Source organism: Microtus pennsylvanicus, chromosome 1 (genome assembly GCF_037038515.1).
Source record: "Microtus pennsylvanicus isolate mMicPen1 chromosome 1, mMicPen1.hap1, whole genome shotgun sequence".
In the NCBI taxonomy this organism is placed as follows: Eukaryota; Metazoa; Chordata; class Mammalia; order Rodentia; family Cricetidae; genus Microtus; species Microtus pennsylvanicus.
Window position 1 is genome coordinate 134,229,879 of NC_134579.1, and position 17,786 is coordinate 134,247,664.

The following is a 17,786-nucleotide window of genomic DNA, read 5'->3' on the forward strand; positions in this document are numbered from 1 at the left end:
GCGCCGCCACCAGGTCAACAATGAAATAAAAACCAGAGTGCGCACAACTTCGCCTTCTTGTCTCTGCGCCGATCACCGTACACTCGGGGCCGGGTTCAAGGTTCAGATGGGCGAGAAAGAGGTGGCGCTTGGTTCTGAGTCGAGTGCCACTTGGGAGGGCACACGCATCTCTGCTGTGGAACACCAGCCCTCAGTGGCGTCGGGCTCTGGAAGCACCGCAGTGGGGCGGGAGGTGGGCGCTCTGACGTCACGGCGCGCGCCGTGCCAGGCCGACTACAATTCCCATAAGGCCGAGCGCGGGTCACGACAATTAGGTGGCGCCAGGCCCGGGTGCCGGCAAGGCCGAGACCCTTGCCCGAAGGAGACGCCGCCTGGCGAGTCTCGCGCTGGCGGGACCGGGCGGCAGGCGTCATGACCCTGTTCCACTTCGGGAACTGCTTCGCCCTCGCCTACTTTCCGTATTTCATCACGTATAAGTGCAGTGGCCTGTGAGTGCAGGGCGGGCGCGGGGCGGAGAGGGTGCGGGTCCCGGGCCGACCCCTCACCGCCCGCCCGCCCGCTTCTTCAGGTCTGAGTACAACGCCTTCTGGAAATGCGTCCAGGCCGGAGTCACCTACCTCTTTGTGCAGCTATGCAAGGTGAGGGACTCCGGGACTCCACGTGTTTGGCCTCCAGGCATTCCAGACCTCAGGGACCCGGCTCTGCTGTTTGTCGCCCTCCAAGGGACCACCCTCGAGACAACGCTTAGGGACTGTGCCCGAATACCTTATAAGGGGTGGAAGCCCAGGGGAGTCCTTGATGTAACTTTTTCTTAGCTCTTTTGGTAAAATCGAGAAAACCTCAAGTGTTGGCTAAGCGATATTTCACCCACAGGGTGTCGCATGGTGCTGCTTACGCTATGCTACGCATGCATTCACTCTGGCATTTCTAGACTTCGGATTACCCTGTGAACTTACAGACTTCTTGGAAACCAGGCATCTGCTCTCTGTCTCCCCCACTTTGTGATCGTGCCAGTTATACCCGGCATGACCCCAGAACCCAACGTCCTGCCCTCCTCTTACACTCACTGTCCACAACATCCGTGTGGTTTTAGCGCCATCACCTTCTGGTGACCTTTCACTTTCTGTTCTCAGATGCTGTTCTTGGCCACTTTCTTCCCCACCTGGGAAGGTGGCATCTATGACTTCATTGGGGTGAGTTGATCACGGAAGGGACAGGGAGTGGAGGAGTGGATTCACCTGGCCCCTGTGTTTACTCAAGCCTCTACCTGACCCACAGGAATTCATGAAGGCCAGTGTGGATGTGGCCGACCTGATAGGCCTAAACCTTGTCATGTCCCGGAATGCAGGCAAGGGGGAATACAAGATCATGGTTGCTGCCCTGGGCTGGGCCACCGCTGAGCTCATTATGTCCCGGTGTGTGGAGCAACCTGGAGCCCAGACTTCTGGGAAAGGGCACCTGGGTCCCAGAGGGGTACTGGAGGGTGGGGATCAGAGTCTGAGTGTTGAGGGGGTCGGGGTACTGGAGGCTCCCTCCCTTTGCCTTCCTCAGCTGCATCCCTCTCTGGGTGGGAGCCCGAGGCATTGAATTTGACTGGAAATACATCCAGATGAGCATCGACTCCAACATCAGTCTGGTATGCAGGCTTGTCCCCCACCCCCACCCCATTTTCATGCTGCTAACCGTACTTCTCCCCGAAACTCGGCCCCAGCTTCCCACTTCCTTCCCTCCTCCCTGCAGGTCCACTACATCGTTGCATCGGCTCAGGTCTGGATGATAACCCGCTATGACCTGTACCACACCTTCCGGCCTGCCGTCCTCCTCCTGATGTTCCTTAGTGTCTACAAGGCCTTCGTCATGGAGTGAGCTGGATGGGGTTTGAGGCTGGGTTCAAATGGGGGTGTGTGTTCTCTTTCCTTTCCTCATTATGATTTTTCCCCACAGGACCTTTGTCCATCTCTTCTCTTTGGGCAGCTGGACAGCCCTGCTGGCCCGGGCCATGGTGACGGGACTGCTGGCCCTCAGTACCCTGGCCCTGTATGTTGCTGTTGTCAATGTACACTCCTAGCTTGGTGGCCTGGGTGTTGGCATACCTTTTCGCTGCCTCTCTCCAGATTTTAATGAAGTAAACAGTGTTTGGAAAGTTTTTTGTGCGTTCATTTCTCTCTTAGAAATCAATGCTAGAACTATGTCACTTGGGTCCCACAGAGCCTATCTGGTTTCCACAAGCTGGCCAGTCCTCCTGGTTTCCCCATGGGAGCCTGGAGGCTTGATAATTGAATAAGCTAAGGAACGGGTGCACTAGAGTTGAAGAGGGAATTTGGGGTAGAGGCAAATTCCTCTTCTCCTTATATCTTGGCCTGAGCCCTCTTCCACACAGAGCCTTCCCTGGGCTGGCTGCCTTCAACACTCAGCCTGTACTTCCCCCTCTGATCCATCCACTGTGTGACAGCTGAGGGCGGGGGTTGATCTGAAACCTATCTAACTAGGTCACCATCCTCAGCTTATAGCTCTCCATGTTGCCTCATTGTACAGCTGACAGTAGCCTGTGCCATTGCCCTTGATATATCTGGAGTTGCTCCCTGGGATGATTTCCCTAGTCAGATTCCTATCATCACTCAAGCCATAAGGCCACTGTGAGGAGTTCCTTGATTCTGAGCTTCTCCATGCTTTGACTCAGTTCTGCAGCCTTAATCCTGGCCTAAGTCTATTAAGGTGGAACTTGGGGTCAGCTATCGCTTAATAGCGCTTGAGCCCACCATCTTGGTTACTGTCCTAGATGCTAACTCCACCACGGCAGCCATGCCCTTCCTTGGTCTTCCCAGTGTCTTCACCCCCCTACCGCAGGGGGGGTAGGACAGTTCCCCATCCCACTATCACTGGGCTCTGAACTGCGTGTTGTTTCACCTTAGACATGGGAAAGGCCAATTCCTTTAAGCTCTGTGTGACAGTCTGTTTACAGAAGGCCTATTTTTCCATCACATGGACCCCATTCCCCTCCCCTTCTCCCACCCTTCCTCGGTGCCCTGAATATTACCCCGTAGCTTTGTGTACTGAGGGTAAAGAATGTCCTTGACTTTGCACGGACAGAAAGTAGACGGGGTGCACACTGGACCTACATTGGGATCACTTTCTCATGCACCTCTATCTTGTGGTCTGCCTGTCCCATCGTGGAGATGACAGAACTAACCAGATCCCTAATGGAGAAACCAGGGCTGTGGTTAGCGTTCTTGTTGGAAAGCAGGGTTTATTGGGACACAGAAACTACCTTACCCAGCCTGTAGGTAGGGGGTGCTCAAGGGAGGGTGTATCAGCTGAGTTCTAAAGGACCAGTTAGGACAGCAGAGAAGGACTTGAGTTGGATGTAAAGGCCTAGGGTAGGGGTGATGGCCTTGGCTTCTGGGACACACCAGACTGTTTGGCTCCAGATCAGCTGGGCTTGAGACACAGTCTAGTAGCAGGGGCCAGAGCTGATGGCTGACGATGATGTTGACCAGGGCACGGGTTGGTTTGGGGTTTTGGAAGCTGTCCATCATAGTGGTGTGGAAAGAGATGAACCAGAAGGCCTAGGTGGAAGAGTCCCTCAGCAGGGATGGACTAGAAGTGAGGTGCCGACAGTGTTGATTGGTTGGCTAAGGGGAGAGGTCACAGGTAAGGAGCAAGAGCCCAGGACACCACTCGTTTGGGGCTCTATGGCTCCCAAGAGCCTTCCACCCTTAGAGAAGACTGCACAGCAAATGGGGACAGGTTGGAGAGTCATGTAGACACCAGTGTGGGTTACCTCAGGAGAGGCTGGAGACAGATGTGGGCATGACAGGAGAAACTTAAGTCCTTGGGGCGTGGGGATGCGGTAGTGGTAGACAACAGGGAGGAAGAGACAAGCAGAGATTCCCAGGAAGAGGGGTGGGGTGTTCCCAGCAGCTGGAGAAGTTGGCTCTTTAGGAGCAGGGGTTCGTGGGAGAATCTCCATGATTTGATGAGGACATCAGGGTACAGGTACCAGCACATAAAATCAGAGAAGACCCTGGGGACTGTGGCAAGAGGCTGCTTGCTGTGGAAGTCTGAGTCCCTGTGCCAAGAGGCTGGAGAAGGGGGTTGATGGAGGAAGGTCATTGGTTAAATAAAAAGAAACTGCTTGGTCCTCATTGGTTAGAAGATAGGTGGGAGGAGTAAACAGAACAGAACGCTGGGAGGAAGAGGAAGTGAGCTCAGACTCCACAGCTCTCCTCTCGGGAGCAGACGCCTCAAAGAGACACCATGCTCCCCGCTCCCGGGAAGATGCCATGCCCCAGCTCCGACCCAGGATGGACTTAGGCTAGAATCTTCCCGGTAAGACCGGTGCTCACAGATTATTAGAGACGGGTTGATCGGGATATCAGAATTAGCCAGTAAGGGCTAGAGCTAAAGGGCCAAGCAGTGATTAAAAGAATACAGTGTCCGTGTAATTATTTCGGGGCATAAGCTAGTTGAGCAGGCGGCTGGGGTGTTGGGGACGCAGCCCCGCCGCCGCTCCTTATTACTACAGGGGGTATTACTGAGAATACCCCATCTAGGGCTAACGGGTAATGGTGGTCATACTCTGGATGGTACCTCAGGTCATTATCCCAGCTTGTCTTTAAGTTGCTACCTACACAAAGAAACGGGAAGTAATTTCCTTAAGGAATCTGCTGGAATCCCTACTCCACTCGAGGTTCTGCCCAAGGCACTACAGATGCTGCACCCCTGAACATTAGTCCTTAGGTGGCATGTTTGTGGGAAGTTGAGGGTACTGGGAAACATGTAAGACTGCACAATTGGTGTGGTATGTGGTTTATTACTGTCCAGCACAACATGAGGGGTGTGTAACAGCCCCTAGGCTACCTTCTGTCCAGATGGAGTCCTGGGGATGGACATACCTCCACGGGGTCTGCCAACTGCTTGGTCAAGCCCCTCCCACCTCAGAGGACTTGTCTGGGGTGCAGCTGCTCCAAGACAGTATGGAACTTTGGGGTGAGTAGCCCCTCCAAGGGGTGTGGGCTGCAGAAGTGGGTACAGCCAGGGCTGGGAATCTGCTGCATAGATGTTTTGATTGTCACCATAAGTCCCATCCCCATCACACTGCTAGTAGGTGGAGAGATGACCATCCCTCTAATAGTAGAGTTCCTGATCCCACCAGCCTGGAGGAGACAGAAGGAAGGCAACTCAGTGCTGGGTTACCCAAGCAAGAGCAAGGTTCAAAGCAGTAATGGTTTGATTCAGAGGGTCAAAGACTTGAAGTCATATGTTAAAGGTCAGGGGGCAAAGGGCTGCTCTAAGAACCATTCAGTTCTCCCCCCCTCCCAGGCCCCTAGGCTCCACACTCACTCCCTGGGCAACAGCGAACTCCAAGTTTCCGGATCTCATCATAGACAAAGATGAGGAGGCCGAAGGGCATGGGGACCAGCCACCACTGAAACCTAAAGGACAGGCGAGGATGGCAGGATCAAGGCCATGCCCAAGTCCGTGGCCCACATCCCCATCCCTATACCAACACCTCACAGCTCCTCACCGGATGGGCATGAAGTTGAAGATGTTGGGCATCCCCGGGCAGTAGCACAGGAAGGAGCCGATGCAGACCTGGAACACGATGGCAATCACCAGGATCCTGTTCCTGTGGGGGAGGAAGGACTCAGGCTGGCAGGCTGGGGACAGACACAGACCAGCCATCTGAAGTTGGGAAATAGGAGGAACTTAGGGAGGTTGGACATCACAGTAGCAGGAAGATGCCCTAAACCTGTGACTCTGGTGGCTGTCCTTAGGAACAGGAGCTGGCGCTCTTGACCTCAGCCCTTAGTGAGATATGGAAGGACCCCAATGCCAGCCACTGGCCAGCAGAGAAGGACTTATTTCCACGGTTTGCACCCAGCTCACTGCATCTGGTGCTGGCATTTGCTGGTTGGGAACTTGTAGGATCTGGGACTGAGAACTGGAGGGTGGAGCTGGGGCCAGCTGGGGACACCTGAAGAAGCCCTGCTGGAAAGCAGAGAGGCGACGTGTCTTGCGGATGAGGACATCAGCGATCTGGCACATCTCGATGCTGATGAAGAACACGGTGTAACAGGTGTACTGCTGGTACAGACGCTGACCAAATGTCTGTAGGCCAGAAAGGGACAGGGGCAGTCTGAGCCTGGGTGAAAAGCCTCTGCCACCTGCTGGGCACTGAGACCCCCTGACCTCCCTTCTCTTGCATCACAGGCTGGGCCGCAGGAGCCCAGCATCTAGAGGGGCTTGGGTAGCTCTGCCCGAACTGATAGATGAACCACGGGGTTTTCCCTGAATACCAAAGAAGGAGCCCAGGAAGGGGAATCAGAGGATCTCGGAGAAAGGTGACAGGAGCCAAGGAGGTGGCAGAGAGCAGGACATGAGCAATAGAGAATGCCTGCCCCACATGGGAGCAGCGGCTGTATATGCTGTTTCTTCAGCAACACTCGTGCATGCGTGCGAGCGTGTGTGTGTGTGTGTGTGTGTGTGTGTGTGTGTGTGTGTGTGCACGTGTATGTCAGTACCTAGCCCTGACTGGCCTGGAACTCACAGAGATCCACCACTCATCTTAATAGCGGAGGAGTAAGCTGAGCTTCAAGGAGCCAGGGTGATATCTCTTTCCAGTAAAACAGCCAAATGACAGGTATCAGACTCCCTAGGAGGCCCCACTCCCAGAGTTTCTGACCATAGGCCTGAGGTGGGGCCCGAGAATTTGCATTTCAAATGAATTCCTAGATGAAGTGAATTCTGCTGGAACAGACTGGGGAGGGAGGCACAGACGGGCCACACAGCTTGTAGGGTCGATGTAGTACAGTGAACCTAGGCTAGCCCTAGACTGCATTCATAACTGTGGCAGCGGCCATGGGGAATTTCTTGCTAAATAACATGTTACTCTCCAAGACAAACTAAACACATCTGGCTACTGCTGGCGTCACGGCCCTTTAAGCCTTCAATGAAATAAGTGCCACACACCAGAACTCTGTGTGAATGACATTACCAGGAAAATGACAGAAGACCAGTTAAACCTGCGATATTGAGGTCTATTGGTGCAGCAAAAGGGCTCAAAGGGAGCCTCAGAAGCAGAAGGCAGAGCCGAGGATAGTGAGGAAAAGACTCCGCTCCACAGTAACCACAGAAGGGGTGAGTGCCAGGCACTCCTCTAGCTGAACTGTTCCAACAAAGGTACATGGCACTAGGTAGGAGGAAGTGGGAAGGGAATGACAGGCAGAGCTCACCCATTCCTGGCCATAGCTGTCCTGAAGATCTTGTAGGTGGTGGTCCTCCCACTGTGGCCGCAGTCCCACACACAACAGAGGGAACCAGCCCTCCTGGGCCATGGCGGTGAAGTAATCAGCAAAGCCCGCAAATGACTGGATGGCACCTGTGGAAGGCGAGACAGGGAGTGTGGGAACAAAGATGGAGACAGACACAAAAGACAAACACACAGAGAGCAGGGTCGCGGGACTCAAAATACAAGAAACACACAGAGAGAAACAAAGTACAGACAGGGACAGAGAGAACCCCAAAAGACCAAGGCACTGACCCTGCAATAGCAGGGTTAACGTTATACACTAGGACCAGAGAGGCCACCTCGAATAGATTGGGACATGGACCAACCCAGCCCCGGAGGCCCAGCCGGGAAGCCCGTGGCAGGTGGGCAGAGCCTGGGGATCGCAGCCTTGGCCACAGACAGAGCTTACCAATCTGGAAATAGGAGTAAGCAGCCAGGGGTTCATTGACCAAGCGGTCACGCCTGGGGTTCCGTGGACGCAGGTGCATGATGTCGCTCTCGGCCTTCTCATATGCCAGGGACACCGATGGGAACTAGCCAGGAGCAGAAGGAAGAGGTGGAGGGTAGCCTGGGCCACTGACTCCTCTCACACACACACACCAGGAAAGAACAGGAGGGAGGTCCTGCAGACACCACACAGCCACACCTGCCCGACAACCGGGGCCACTTGGCATGTCTGGGTCACACGCGTCCTAATGTCCATCTCCATGCAAATGTCTGTCTTTTGTTGTTTTATTTAAGACAAGGTCTCATGTAGCTCAGGCTGGACCCAGACTCACTTGAACTACTATTCTTTCTACCTTCTCCCACACGTCCCAAGTGCTAGGATTACAGGTGTGCGTAAGCACACTTGGCAAAGGTCTGCTTTAATCCCACTAGCCTTTGCTTTCTGGCTGGCCCCTCTTCTCCCTTTCCCTGTTCCTCCTCTTTTCTGTATTTTTGTTCTCCACTGCTTGTGGTATTCTGTTTCCTGATATAATGCCTTTCTTTTCCCTTCTCTCTCTCTTGCCCCTCACCCACCTTTCTCTCTAAGGGTTTGCTATGTAACCCAGGCTGACTGTGAACTCACTATATAGCCAAGGACAGCCTCGAACTCATGGTCCTCCAGCCTCTGCTTCCCAAGTGCTAGGGTAACAGGCATGGGCGATAATACCAGACTTTGATCCCCCCACCTCTGCACACACACTCACATGCACTGTCTCCTCCCCACTCCTGTCTCTGATGTGTGAAGGGACAGTCACTGCCGGGATGGCAGCAGAATGGACTGATCAGGTGCACAGGCCCAAGGGAACAGCTCCCAGCTGGGGCCACTTAGGAGCTGATAGACCTGGGGCAAGCCACTGAGCTTGTCTGTGTCTCTATCAGATGGTCAGCAAGATGGGGAGAATCACAAGAAAGCCTGTCCTGAGGGCAGTGATGAGGACATTAAGTCAATCAGTGTGCGCTCAGCCAGACTGCACCCTGGGAGGTGTTGAACATACCTTTCAAAAGGGGCCCTATGTCTGCTGCCTTCAGGGCCTCATCACAAGGAGGTCTGCTGTGGGAGGTCTGTCTGTTAACCCTTCTTGGCTAGACACCTATGTCTTCTAACATCTCTATTAACTTTTGGTTTTTGTTTGGCTAGTAGGGTCTCAATACGTAGTCCAGGCTGGCCTCAAATTTGATATCCTCCTGCCCCTGCCTCTTGTGTGCTAGGATTACAGGAACGCACCCAACTGATATCTGTTTGTCTGAGTGTCTGTGAGTCTTCCGTATCCATGGCTCTCTCCTGCCTACCCTACCTGCCAACCTCAGGGTCTATTTCTGGATGTCTGTTGACCTAAAAATGTTCATGGTGATCTTGGTCCATCCTGTCCATCCATGAGTGTATGTCTGGGGACACAATGGGGTGGGGGACCCCAGTATCAGGCTGGAGACTCACGATATCTGTGCAGAGCTCTATGAAGAGGATGGTGATGCAGCCAAGGGGTAGGGGCACGCTAACAGTGATATAGATGAGGTAGGGTGTCAGTTCTGGAATGTTCTTGGTCAGTGTATAGGCGATGGATTTCTTCAGGTTGTCGAAGATCAGTCGGCCTGTAGGGGCAGAACAGGTACCTCAACCTCCTCCCAGCCAGCTTCCTCTTGAGCCCTCATGGCCTGCCCCCTCCCTAGCATGGCACAGACCCTGCTCCACGCCAGTCACAATGGAAGCAAAGTTGTCGTCCAGCAAGATCATGTCAGCAGCATTTTTGGCAGCATCTGAGCCAGCGATACCCATGGCTACACCGATGTCGGCTTTCTTCAGGGCTGGGGAGTCATTCACACCGTCTCCTGTTACAGCCACAATGGCACCCTAGGGCAGTGGGTCAGGTGAGTAGGAGATCAGAAAGACACCAGCCCGTGGCCAGGCTGGCCCACCTGCCACCCTCCTCAGCAGGGTCTCACCAGTCGCTGACAGCTCTCCACAATGACCAGCTTCTGCTGGGGACTAGTGCGAGCAAAGACCATCTCAGGGTGGGTGCGCAGGGCCTCCACCAGCTCAGATGGGTCCATGTCCTTTAGCTGCATGCCATTGATCACACAGGCCCGGGCATCCCTGCAGGAGGGAGCGAGTCTCACTAGGGTCTCAGGGTAGGGGTGCAAGGGAGAAGCACAGGGACAGCTGACGAGGGCTTACTTCCGATTAACCTGGTCCACGGGCATGCGGAGGCGGGCAGCAATGTCTTCCACTGTCTCACTGCCTTCTGAGATGATGCCCACACTGGCTGCGATGGCCTTGGCTGTGATGGGATGGTCACCGGTCACCATGATCACCTGTGGGAAGACCAGCACACACTTTACCTCTGCAGATCAGCGCAGGGTCCCTGCCCTCCCTTGTAGATCTCTGCTGACACAATCATTAGGCAAGCATGAATGCCTGCTGTGCCTAGGGCAAAAGAGACAACTCTCTCTGTCATCATACCTTGACATTCTAGGGCAGGAGACAGAAAGGACAAGATACAGGAGTGGACACAATAAGAGGGGGGAAATAAGCTCACTGAGGGAAGTAGCGGCTTAACTGTGCGCAAAGACCTCACTGAGGAGGTGACATGAGCAGAGACCCAAACATGAAAGAGTTGGCCACACGGAGATGTGCAGGAAGAGCATCTCTGGCAGAAGGAATAGCCAGGTGCGAAGGTCATGAGGCAAGACCATGCCCGAGTTGCTGGAGATACACCATCCTAGAGAGGGCTAAAACCCAGGTAGACGGCTAAGCGGCTCTTCTCAGGCAGGTGGCTAAAGTGAGGTCTGTGGCCAAGACTGAGCAAGTAAGCCCAAATATTGCTGATCAAGACATTCTATCCCCCAGCCATCAAAGCAAGTTTGGGGATGAACATGTGGACCAACTGAACAGGAGAGGAGGGAGCTGTAAGTGGGATTGTCTCCTCTGCACGCTCACACTGAAGCGCTGCCTGAGATTAAAGCAGAAGAGACGCAAAGGGAACTAGGACAGGAGAAGGGCAGCTTCCTGACTACGCTGAGCTCCTGCATACAGCTATGCATGAAGCTTCCTTCCCTGGGACTTCTGTATCATGAACCAGTAGCGTTTAATTCGCGGTGGTTACAGGTGAGCGTCTGTCATCTGTCCTCGTCCCCAGCTGGCATACCCGGATGCCTGCCGTGCGGCACTTGAGCACAGCATCAGGGACGGTGGCCCGAGGAGGGTCAATCATGGAGACGAGTCCCGCAAAGCAGAGGCCACTGCTTGGAAAATTCATGGCCTCCACATCGAAGGCATAGCCAGGTGGGAAGTCCTTCTCATTCAGGTAGAGCTGGCAGAAACCTGGCCAGGAAAACGGGAATGAGAGGAATCTGGGCGAATAGATGGTGTGCTAGCAGAGCCAACAGAGACAGGAGGCTTGTGAAGTAACAGGACCTCACAGCACCCGTGGATGCTGGATCCTCACTCACCGTATGAGGTGCACTCCCACCCTGCTTACGAGGAGACTAGGGTACAGAGCTAGGCAGGGCCTGTAATCCCAGCACTCGGGAGGTAGGGGAGGAGGATCAGAAGTTCGAGGACAACCTGAGCTATATTAGATTGTAGGGAGGGAGGAAGGAAGAAGGAAGGAAGGAAGGAAGGAAGGAAGGAAGGAAGGAAGGAAGGAAGGAAGGAAGGAAGACAGGAAAGAAGGAAGGAAGGAAGGCAGGCGTGAAGGAAGGCTGAGAAAGAAAACATTTCTTTCAAAGTAAAGTGAAAGGCAGAACTGAACCATGGGTCTGTGCCTTCCAGAGTTTCCAGGGGTTAGGAAAGTTAAAAGGGGAACCGCAAAAGTTGGAGGGTTCACAGATAAGGGCAAAGGAGGGACATGGTAGCCCACACCTTTAATCCTGAACTGGAGAAGCAGAAGCAGACGGATCTCTAAGTTGGAAGCCAGCCTGGTCTACAGAGTGAGTTCTGGACAGCCAGGCTGCATAGTGAGGCTGGCTCGGAAAACAGAACATGGGCCTGGGGAAGGTCCAGCATGGAGACACGGACTGGGAAAGATCAAAAAGTCAAGAGGACACAGGATTATAGATGAAGCAAGGGCTGGAAAAAGAGGGGGCACTAGCAAGGGAAGTATGGGGGTGTTCAGGGTGAAGACCTAAGAGTGTCAGGTTAGGGGGTCAGGATTGATGCAGGGAAAGGAAATCAAGGGTGAGGCTGGGGCAGACTAGACCCTGGGCCAGAGATGAGGAAGGTTAGGGCCTGCAAGCCTAGCACGCACAAGGGTACAAGGCCGTGGGATCCACCCGCAGGATCACAAGAAAACGACAACAAAAAACAAAAGGTCAGGTCCGGGCCAGGCAGTTTGGAGGGGTCTGTGCCACACCTCTCGACACACCGTCCCTCCCAGAGCGTCTCTCACCAAGGACACGTTCGCCTAGACCTCCCAGGCTGAGATAGGCCGTTTGGAAAGCCTCACGCCATTGCTCATCTAGAGGCAGCTCCTGGCCTTTGATGAGGATGGAGCTGCAGCGCTCCAGCACACGCTCGGGGGCGCCCTTCATCACCAGCAAGTGCCGGGAGTCCCGCGGATCCTCTAGCGTGTGGATGGACAGCTGTGGGCAGAGGGAGAGGCGGAGCTGCGGGGGCTGCACCGGACTTGTGGGGTAGGGGATCAACGGGTGTGGGCATGGATAAGGGGCGTGGTCACACGAGGAGGCGGGCCTGAGGGTGCAGGGACCTGCCTAAAGCAGAGATGCTCCTCTGTCTAGGAGGCATGGGTGGGGCTTGATTGGGCGGGGCTGGTGTGGGAGTGGTCTGACGGAATATGGGCGGGGTCATAAACTGGATTGAAATGGAACTGAGTCTAAAGAGACAGACTAAGAGGTCTGCCTTCACTGTGGCGTGGCCTGTAGTGGACCCGACTCAGTGAGCGGCGCACCTGGAATTTGTTGGTGGAGTTGAAGGGGATCTCGCAAACTTTGGGGAAGCGGTCCCGGTAGCCCATGGCGTTGCCCAGTGTCAGCTCCGAAAACTTGAGCAGCGCTGTCTCAGAGGCGTCTCCGATCACGATGCGCTAGGAGCAGGGTCCAGTGTCAGAGTCGGAGCCGGCGTCACCAGGCTCCAGACGGCACCCTCTGGAATCCCCCGGTCTCTCACCTTGGGCACCGGTACGGCGTCCTGGCCGGACTTGAAGGCGGCGCGGTTGCACAGGGTGAGCACGCGGCATAGCGCCCGCCATGTCTCCGAGGACTGGTCGAACGTCTGGCCTGGAGACCAGACAGAGGGGCTGGGACCTCAAGGGAGTGGATCTTCCAAGCCAGAGCAGAGCCCTTCCCACTGCTTTCAGGCCGCCTCTGCTTTTGGGTCCCCTCCCCAGGCATGGATAAGTATCCCACTTACTCTTCCATACACAGCCTCCAGGAGATCAGATTCCCTTCAGGGACCTGCTGAACTCCCTCAGAGGACCCTGGACCTGACACCTCTCGTTAATGCAAAGCCTGCCCCAGGCTCCCAGTCAGACCACCAACTGCATCCGGTCCTGGCGCCTTCCCCTCCCACCCCCACACCTGACTGATCTTCCGTGGTGTCCGCCGTGTGGATATGGTTGTCAAACCATAGATGGGACACCGTCATGCGGTTCTGAGTGAGAGTTCCCGTCTTGTCTGAGCAGATGACTGACGTGGAACCCAGGGTTTCCACCGCTTCTAGGTTTTTGACCACGCAGTTTTTACTGGCCAGCCGCTTGGCTGTCAGTGACAGGCAGACCTGCGGACAGATGAGGAACATAAGGCATGGCCAGGTCCTGCCGACAGCCCTATTTCTTCTCCTTGTACTCCACCTTGCTACACTTGAGTGTAGCATTCCTTGAGTCAAAAACCAAAACAGGTTTGTTCTTCCCTCCAAGCCCTTTGTAACCCACGCCTTCCCCAATATCACTGGATACACTCTGTGCTCTCTCCCAGCTCACATCGACACCATGGAGATGAGAAACGAACTTCTGAGCCTCCCTCCTCTAGGTGGGTCTGGGCTGCGGCTGGCTAATTCCAGGGATCTCATCCCATGGTGTGCGCGGAAGGCCAGCCCAGAGGAGCCTAGTAGATGTTTACTGCGTGGATAGGTGATGTTGGGTGGGGAGGAGAATGGATGGATGGACAGGAAGGAGGGAGATGGGTGGAAGTCTGGTGGGATGATTGAACAAGCAGCTCTCTGCTCCCTGTACCTCCTTCTGTCTCCCCTACTCACTGTGACGGTAGCCAGCAGCCCCTCGGGCACATAGGCTACCACAATGGCCATAAAGAAGACCATGGCCCGAAGGAAGGTGTAGCCGATACACATGGCCACCACAAAGAATGTGGCACCAAAAAGAATGGCCAGGCCCGCAATGATGTCCACAAAATGTTCAATCTCGATCGCAATAGGCGTCTTCTCATTCTCCACGCCCGAGGCCAGCGATGCGATGCGGCCAATGATGGTGCGATCGCCTGTGCTCACCACCAGGCCCTGCGCTGTGCCTGCAGTGGCAACAAGAGGGGAGCTCAGGGTGGGGTGGGCAGCATCAGGAAAGTGCTCTGTGGTGGGGAGGCGTGTGGCATGTGTCACGGAAGACAGAAAAGGGGCTGTTGGGGGTGTGTGGAGGCTCTGTGGCTTCGGGACAGAACTGCAATGTCTCACAGACCCTCCAGACACATCGTAGAGAAGAAGGCGATGTTGCGGGTCTCCAGGGGACTCTCATGTGTACATTCAGGTGAGCGGGTCTGTGGTTCAGACTCTCCAGTGAGAGAGGAGTTGTCCACCTTGCAGCCCTGGGCCGACAGAATGCGGATGTCTGCTGGGACACGGTCCCCGCCTTTCATCTCCACAAGATCGCCCACCACAAGCTGATCCGCATTGATCTGGAACTTGTCCCCGTCTCGGATCACGGTGGCTTGCTGTGGGGCAAGGGTGGCAATAGAAGTTGCTTACTGTCGTCTACGGCCATACCACCCTGAACACACTCAGTCTCTTCTGATCTCTGGAGCTAAGCAGGGTCGGACCTGGTTAGTACTTGGATGGGAGAAGTTGCTTACTGTCATGGAGTCATGGGAGGTGAAAACTGGGGAAAGCTGAGGCACTAGCTAGGGAAATGGAAGCCATAAATAAGGACAGATTGGGGCTGGTGGGGCTGGGCACCCTGGAGAAGGCAGGAGATGCTGGGGTCGGGTGGCTTGGAGACTAGAATCGGAAGAGAGGTGGCCAGCTGGAGGACCCACCTGGGGCACGAGATTCTTGAAGCTGGCGATGATATTTGTGCTCTTGAACTCCTGGTAGTAGCCGAAACAGCCAGTGACTACAACCACAGCAATGAGCGCCAGCGCCAGGTACAGCTGCAGAGTGAGACACACAAAGGTTTTATGTACAGGAGTGGGAAGCCCCTTCCTCAAGGCCACTTTCACTCTTTCCGAGTCCCCTGGTGTTTTGAGGAGTTTCCTCCCTCTACCAGGAAGCCTCATGTGCTATTCCTGTGACCCAAGCTCCTGTCCCCATTTTCTATAAATGCAAATTCACTTGCCTTGCATCTTCAGCGTCTTGTGTCCATGTCCCTAAACCATAGTCCCTGGCTCCTGATCTCCCATGTCCACATATGGTCCTTGCTCCATGTTTCTACTCCTGCCTCCCCTAAGTCCTAAATCTGCCATGTCTCCTCATGTTTCTATGTCCCACGTTTCATATTGTTTTTCCTAATCCATATGCCACCCTGTGCCCTTGTGCCCACTGGTCCCTATGCCATCGTGTCTCCATTCCTGTGTCTGTGCTGCAGATCTAGGCCATGATTGGTATCTCCATGTCCCAAATGCCAAGTCTGTGTACCTCTGAGGACCAATGCCATGTCACTTGACCTTATGACTTTTCAAGTCCGTGTCCGGTGTCACACATGTCACCCCATGTCCTCTGTCTGTCCCTGACACATATCCAATGTCCTATTTACATCTCCATTTCCTCTACCAATGTTTTCATATCTACTGCTGTGTCTCTCTGTGGTGTGTCTGGTGTTTAGTGTCCCTGTCTCTCAGGCCAAGTCCTTGTGTCCCCTGTCCCATGTCCTTGGTCTGTCCTATATCCTCATCTCCTCTTCTTAGCAGGTTCATATCTTACATTTTCCAGTTCCATTTCCTACCCATGTTCCACCACCCAAGAGTCATCCTCCATGTCCCTGGTAACCTGTGTTGCCCTCCATCCTCCATCCAGGTCTCAGAATTGCATCCTAACGTTCCCGTATCCTCATTTTACAGCCCATCTGTTGTGAGTCCTGGGCTCAGTGTCACAGTCTCCTAGGTCTCACTGTGCCCCATGCCGGCCCTGAAGCACCCTCCACTCACGTTATCATCTGTGGTCAGGTCACCCTCACTGGCCTGGATGGCAAAGGCAATGAGGCAGATGGCAGCAGCCACCCACATGAGGCACTGCAGACCGCCTGCCAGCTGCCGGGCAAACTTCACATACTCAGGGGTGCCGCGAGGGGGCCGGAGCGCATTGGGCCCATCCCTCAGCAGCAGTTCAGCTGCCAGGCTTGCAGTCAGGCCCTGGGGACAAGCAGGTGTGGTCACGGTGGAGGCCACAAGGTCTCGCCTTCACCCTGTCTCTTTTCCCTCTCCTCCTCTCTTGTCCCCTTCTCTCTTCTTTCTCCTCTTTCCCCCTTTCCTCTCTCCCTCCATCTTTCTCTTCTCTCCCCTCTCTCTTTATCACTCTCTTTCTCTCTCTCCTATCTCTAACTGCTCTCTTCCTCTCCATCTTTCCCTCCCTCTCCCCTTCCTCTGTTTCTCTACATAGGTCTCTCTTCACCTCTTCTCCATGTCTCTCCTCTCTCTCTCTCTCCTCTGTATCTCCCCCTTTCTCTTCATCTATTCCCACCTCCCAGCACACACATTTGCACACATACACATGCACACACATGTGTATGCCCATGTGCACATGCACACACACGTACACGCGTGAGCACGTACACACACGTATGCTAATGTGCACATGCTCACGTGCACACGCACACACACACATAGACACTGCTCTCGGGTGCCCTTCTCACCTTGCTCTCTCCCTGCACACACACACACACACGCGCACACACACACACATGCACACACTGCTCTCGGGTGTCCTTCTCACCTTGCTCTCTCCCCATCCATCTTCCCCCTCACTATACCCACCCACTCCTAGCTCACCTTGGTGGCGCTGGTCCGGTACTTCTGCTCCAGCTCAGACACTGACAGCTGATGGTCGTTCTGGGGGATGGAACAGGACCCTCACTGTCTGGCTGTCACAGCCCCGCCCTGCCCATTGCCTAGCTCCCAGTCCCCACCTCAATCCTGCCAGGCTCCAGCCCCCATGCTCACCATCTCCATTTCCTTCTTCATGTTCTCCAGCTTCTCCTTCTTCTTGCCTCCCCCACCACCTGCCTTCTTCTTGCTCATCTTGGCGGTCTTGTCCCCACCAGGGCCAGACCCCAGTTCCACTGAGTACAGTTCATAGTTCTCCTGGGGATGAGATGGAGCAAAGGAGATGTCAGGTGCCGCGTTTCTGCACACACACACGCGCACACACAGACACAGACAAACACGCCCCAAACACTCCCCAGGTGCCACTCACTGCCTTTCCCATGGTGCCTGGTGCTCTGCCCTCTTTGGTCTCTAGAACCTAGGGTCTAGACCAGGCTTGATATACCCAGGGAGGGTGGGGGTGGAGCAGAACCAGCTGACTACAACTGATTATGAGGCTCCTTGGGGTAACCTTCAGGCTTGGGCAGCTCAGACGTTTTCTACTGAGCTTTCCCAACTTGCCCAACCCTATTGCCACCTGTCACTCAGATCAGTCAGACATCAACAAGAAGAGGAGCAAACACTGGGTGCTCACTTCATGCCAGCAATGTGTTGAGGGCTTTCACATTCCAGTCATTTAACCTTCCAGAAACCCTTTGAGGTGAGGAATGCCCATTACTGGTGGGGAAACTGAGGCACAGAGAGGTCAAGTCACTTGCTCAACCCTAGTCTAGGACATGGTCGAGTCAGGAGC

At 54.6% G+C, this 17,786-nt stretch overlaps 2 protein-coding genes across 3 annotated transcripts; one reads left to right on the top strand and one right to left on the bottom strand.

The window, feature by feature from the left end:
* The first annotated feature begins 293 nt into the window (after positions 1 to 293).
* Positions 294 to 2,146, top strand: Tmem147 (transmembrane protein 147). Its single transcript, XM_075985150.1, has 7 exons — positions 294 to 488; positions 569 to 638; positions 1,134 to 1,193; positions 1,279 to 1,415; positions 1,552 to 1,636; positions 1,741 to 1,862; positions 1,945 to 2,146. Exons 1-7 carry the CDS (start codon positions 412 to 414, stop codon positions 2,066 to 2,068), a joined length of 675 nt encoding a protein of 224 aa, XP_075841265.1. The 5' UTR covers positions 294 to 411; the 3' UTR covers positions 2,069 to 2,146.
* Positions 2,147 to 5,032: 2,886 nt separating this feature from the next.
* On the bottom strand, positions 5,033 to 17,375 carry Atp4a (ATPase H+/K+ transporting subunit alpha). Of its 2 annotated transcripts, none has more exons than XM_075958142.1 (22): positions 17,364 to 17,375; positions 17,111 to 17,251; positions 16,940 to 16,999; positions 16,100 to 16,303; positions 14,993 to 15,106; positions 14,419 to 14,671; positions 13,986 to 14,254; positions 13,310 to 13,508; positions 12,900 to 13,009; positions 12,682 to 12,816; positions 12,163 to 12,355; positions 10,921 to 11,096; positions 9,951 to 10,087; positions 9,746 to 9,869; positions 9,458 to 9,626; positions 9,213 to 9,367; positions 7,701 to 7,824; positions 7,236 to 7,381; positions 5,978 to 6,111; positions 5,528 to 5,629; positions 5,344 to 5,435; positions 5,033 to 5,156 (listed from the first exon to the last, which is right to left on the bottom strand). In XM_075958142.1, the coding sequence occupies exons 1-22, from the start codon at positions 17,373 to 17,375 to the stop codon at positions 5,128 to 5,130; spliced, it is 3,078 nt and encodes a 1,025-aa protein (XP_075814257.1). In that variant the 3' UTR covers positions 5,033 to 5,127. The 2 variants fall into 2 exon arrangements, with proteins under 2 accessions (XP_075814257.1, XP_075814252.1); XM_075958137.1 differs by having other exon boundaries at positions 9,719 to 9,869.
* Positions 17,376 to 17,786: the final 411 nt, after the last annotated feature.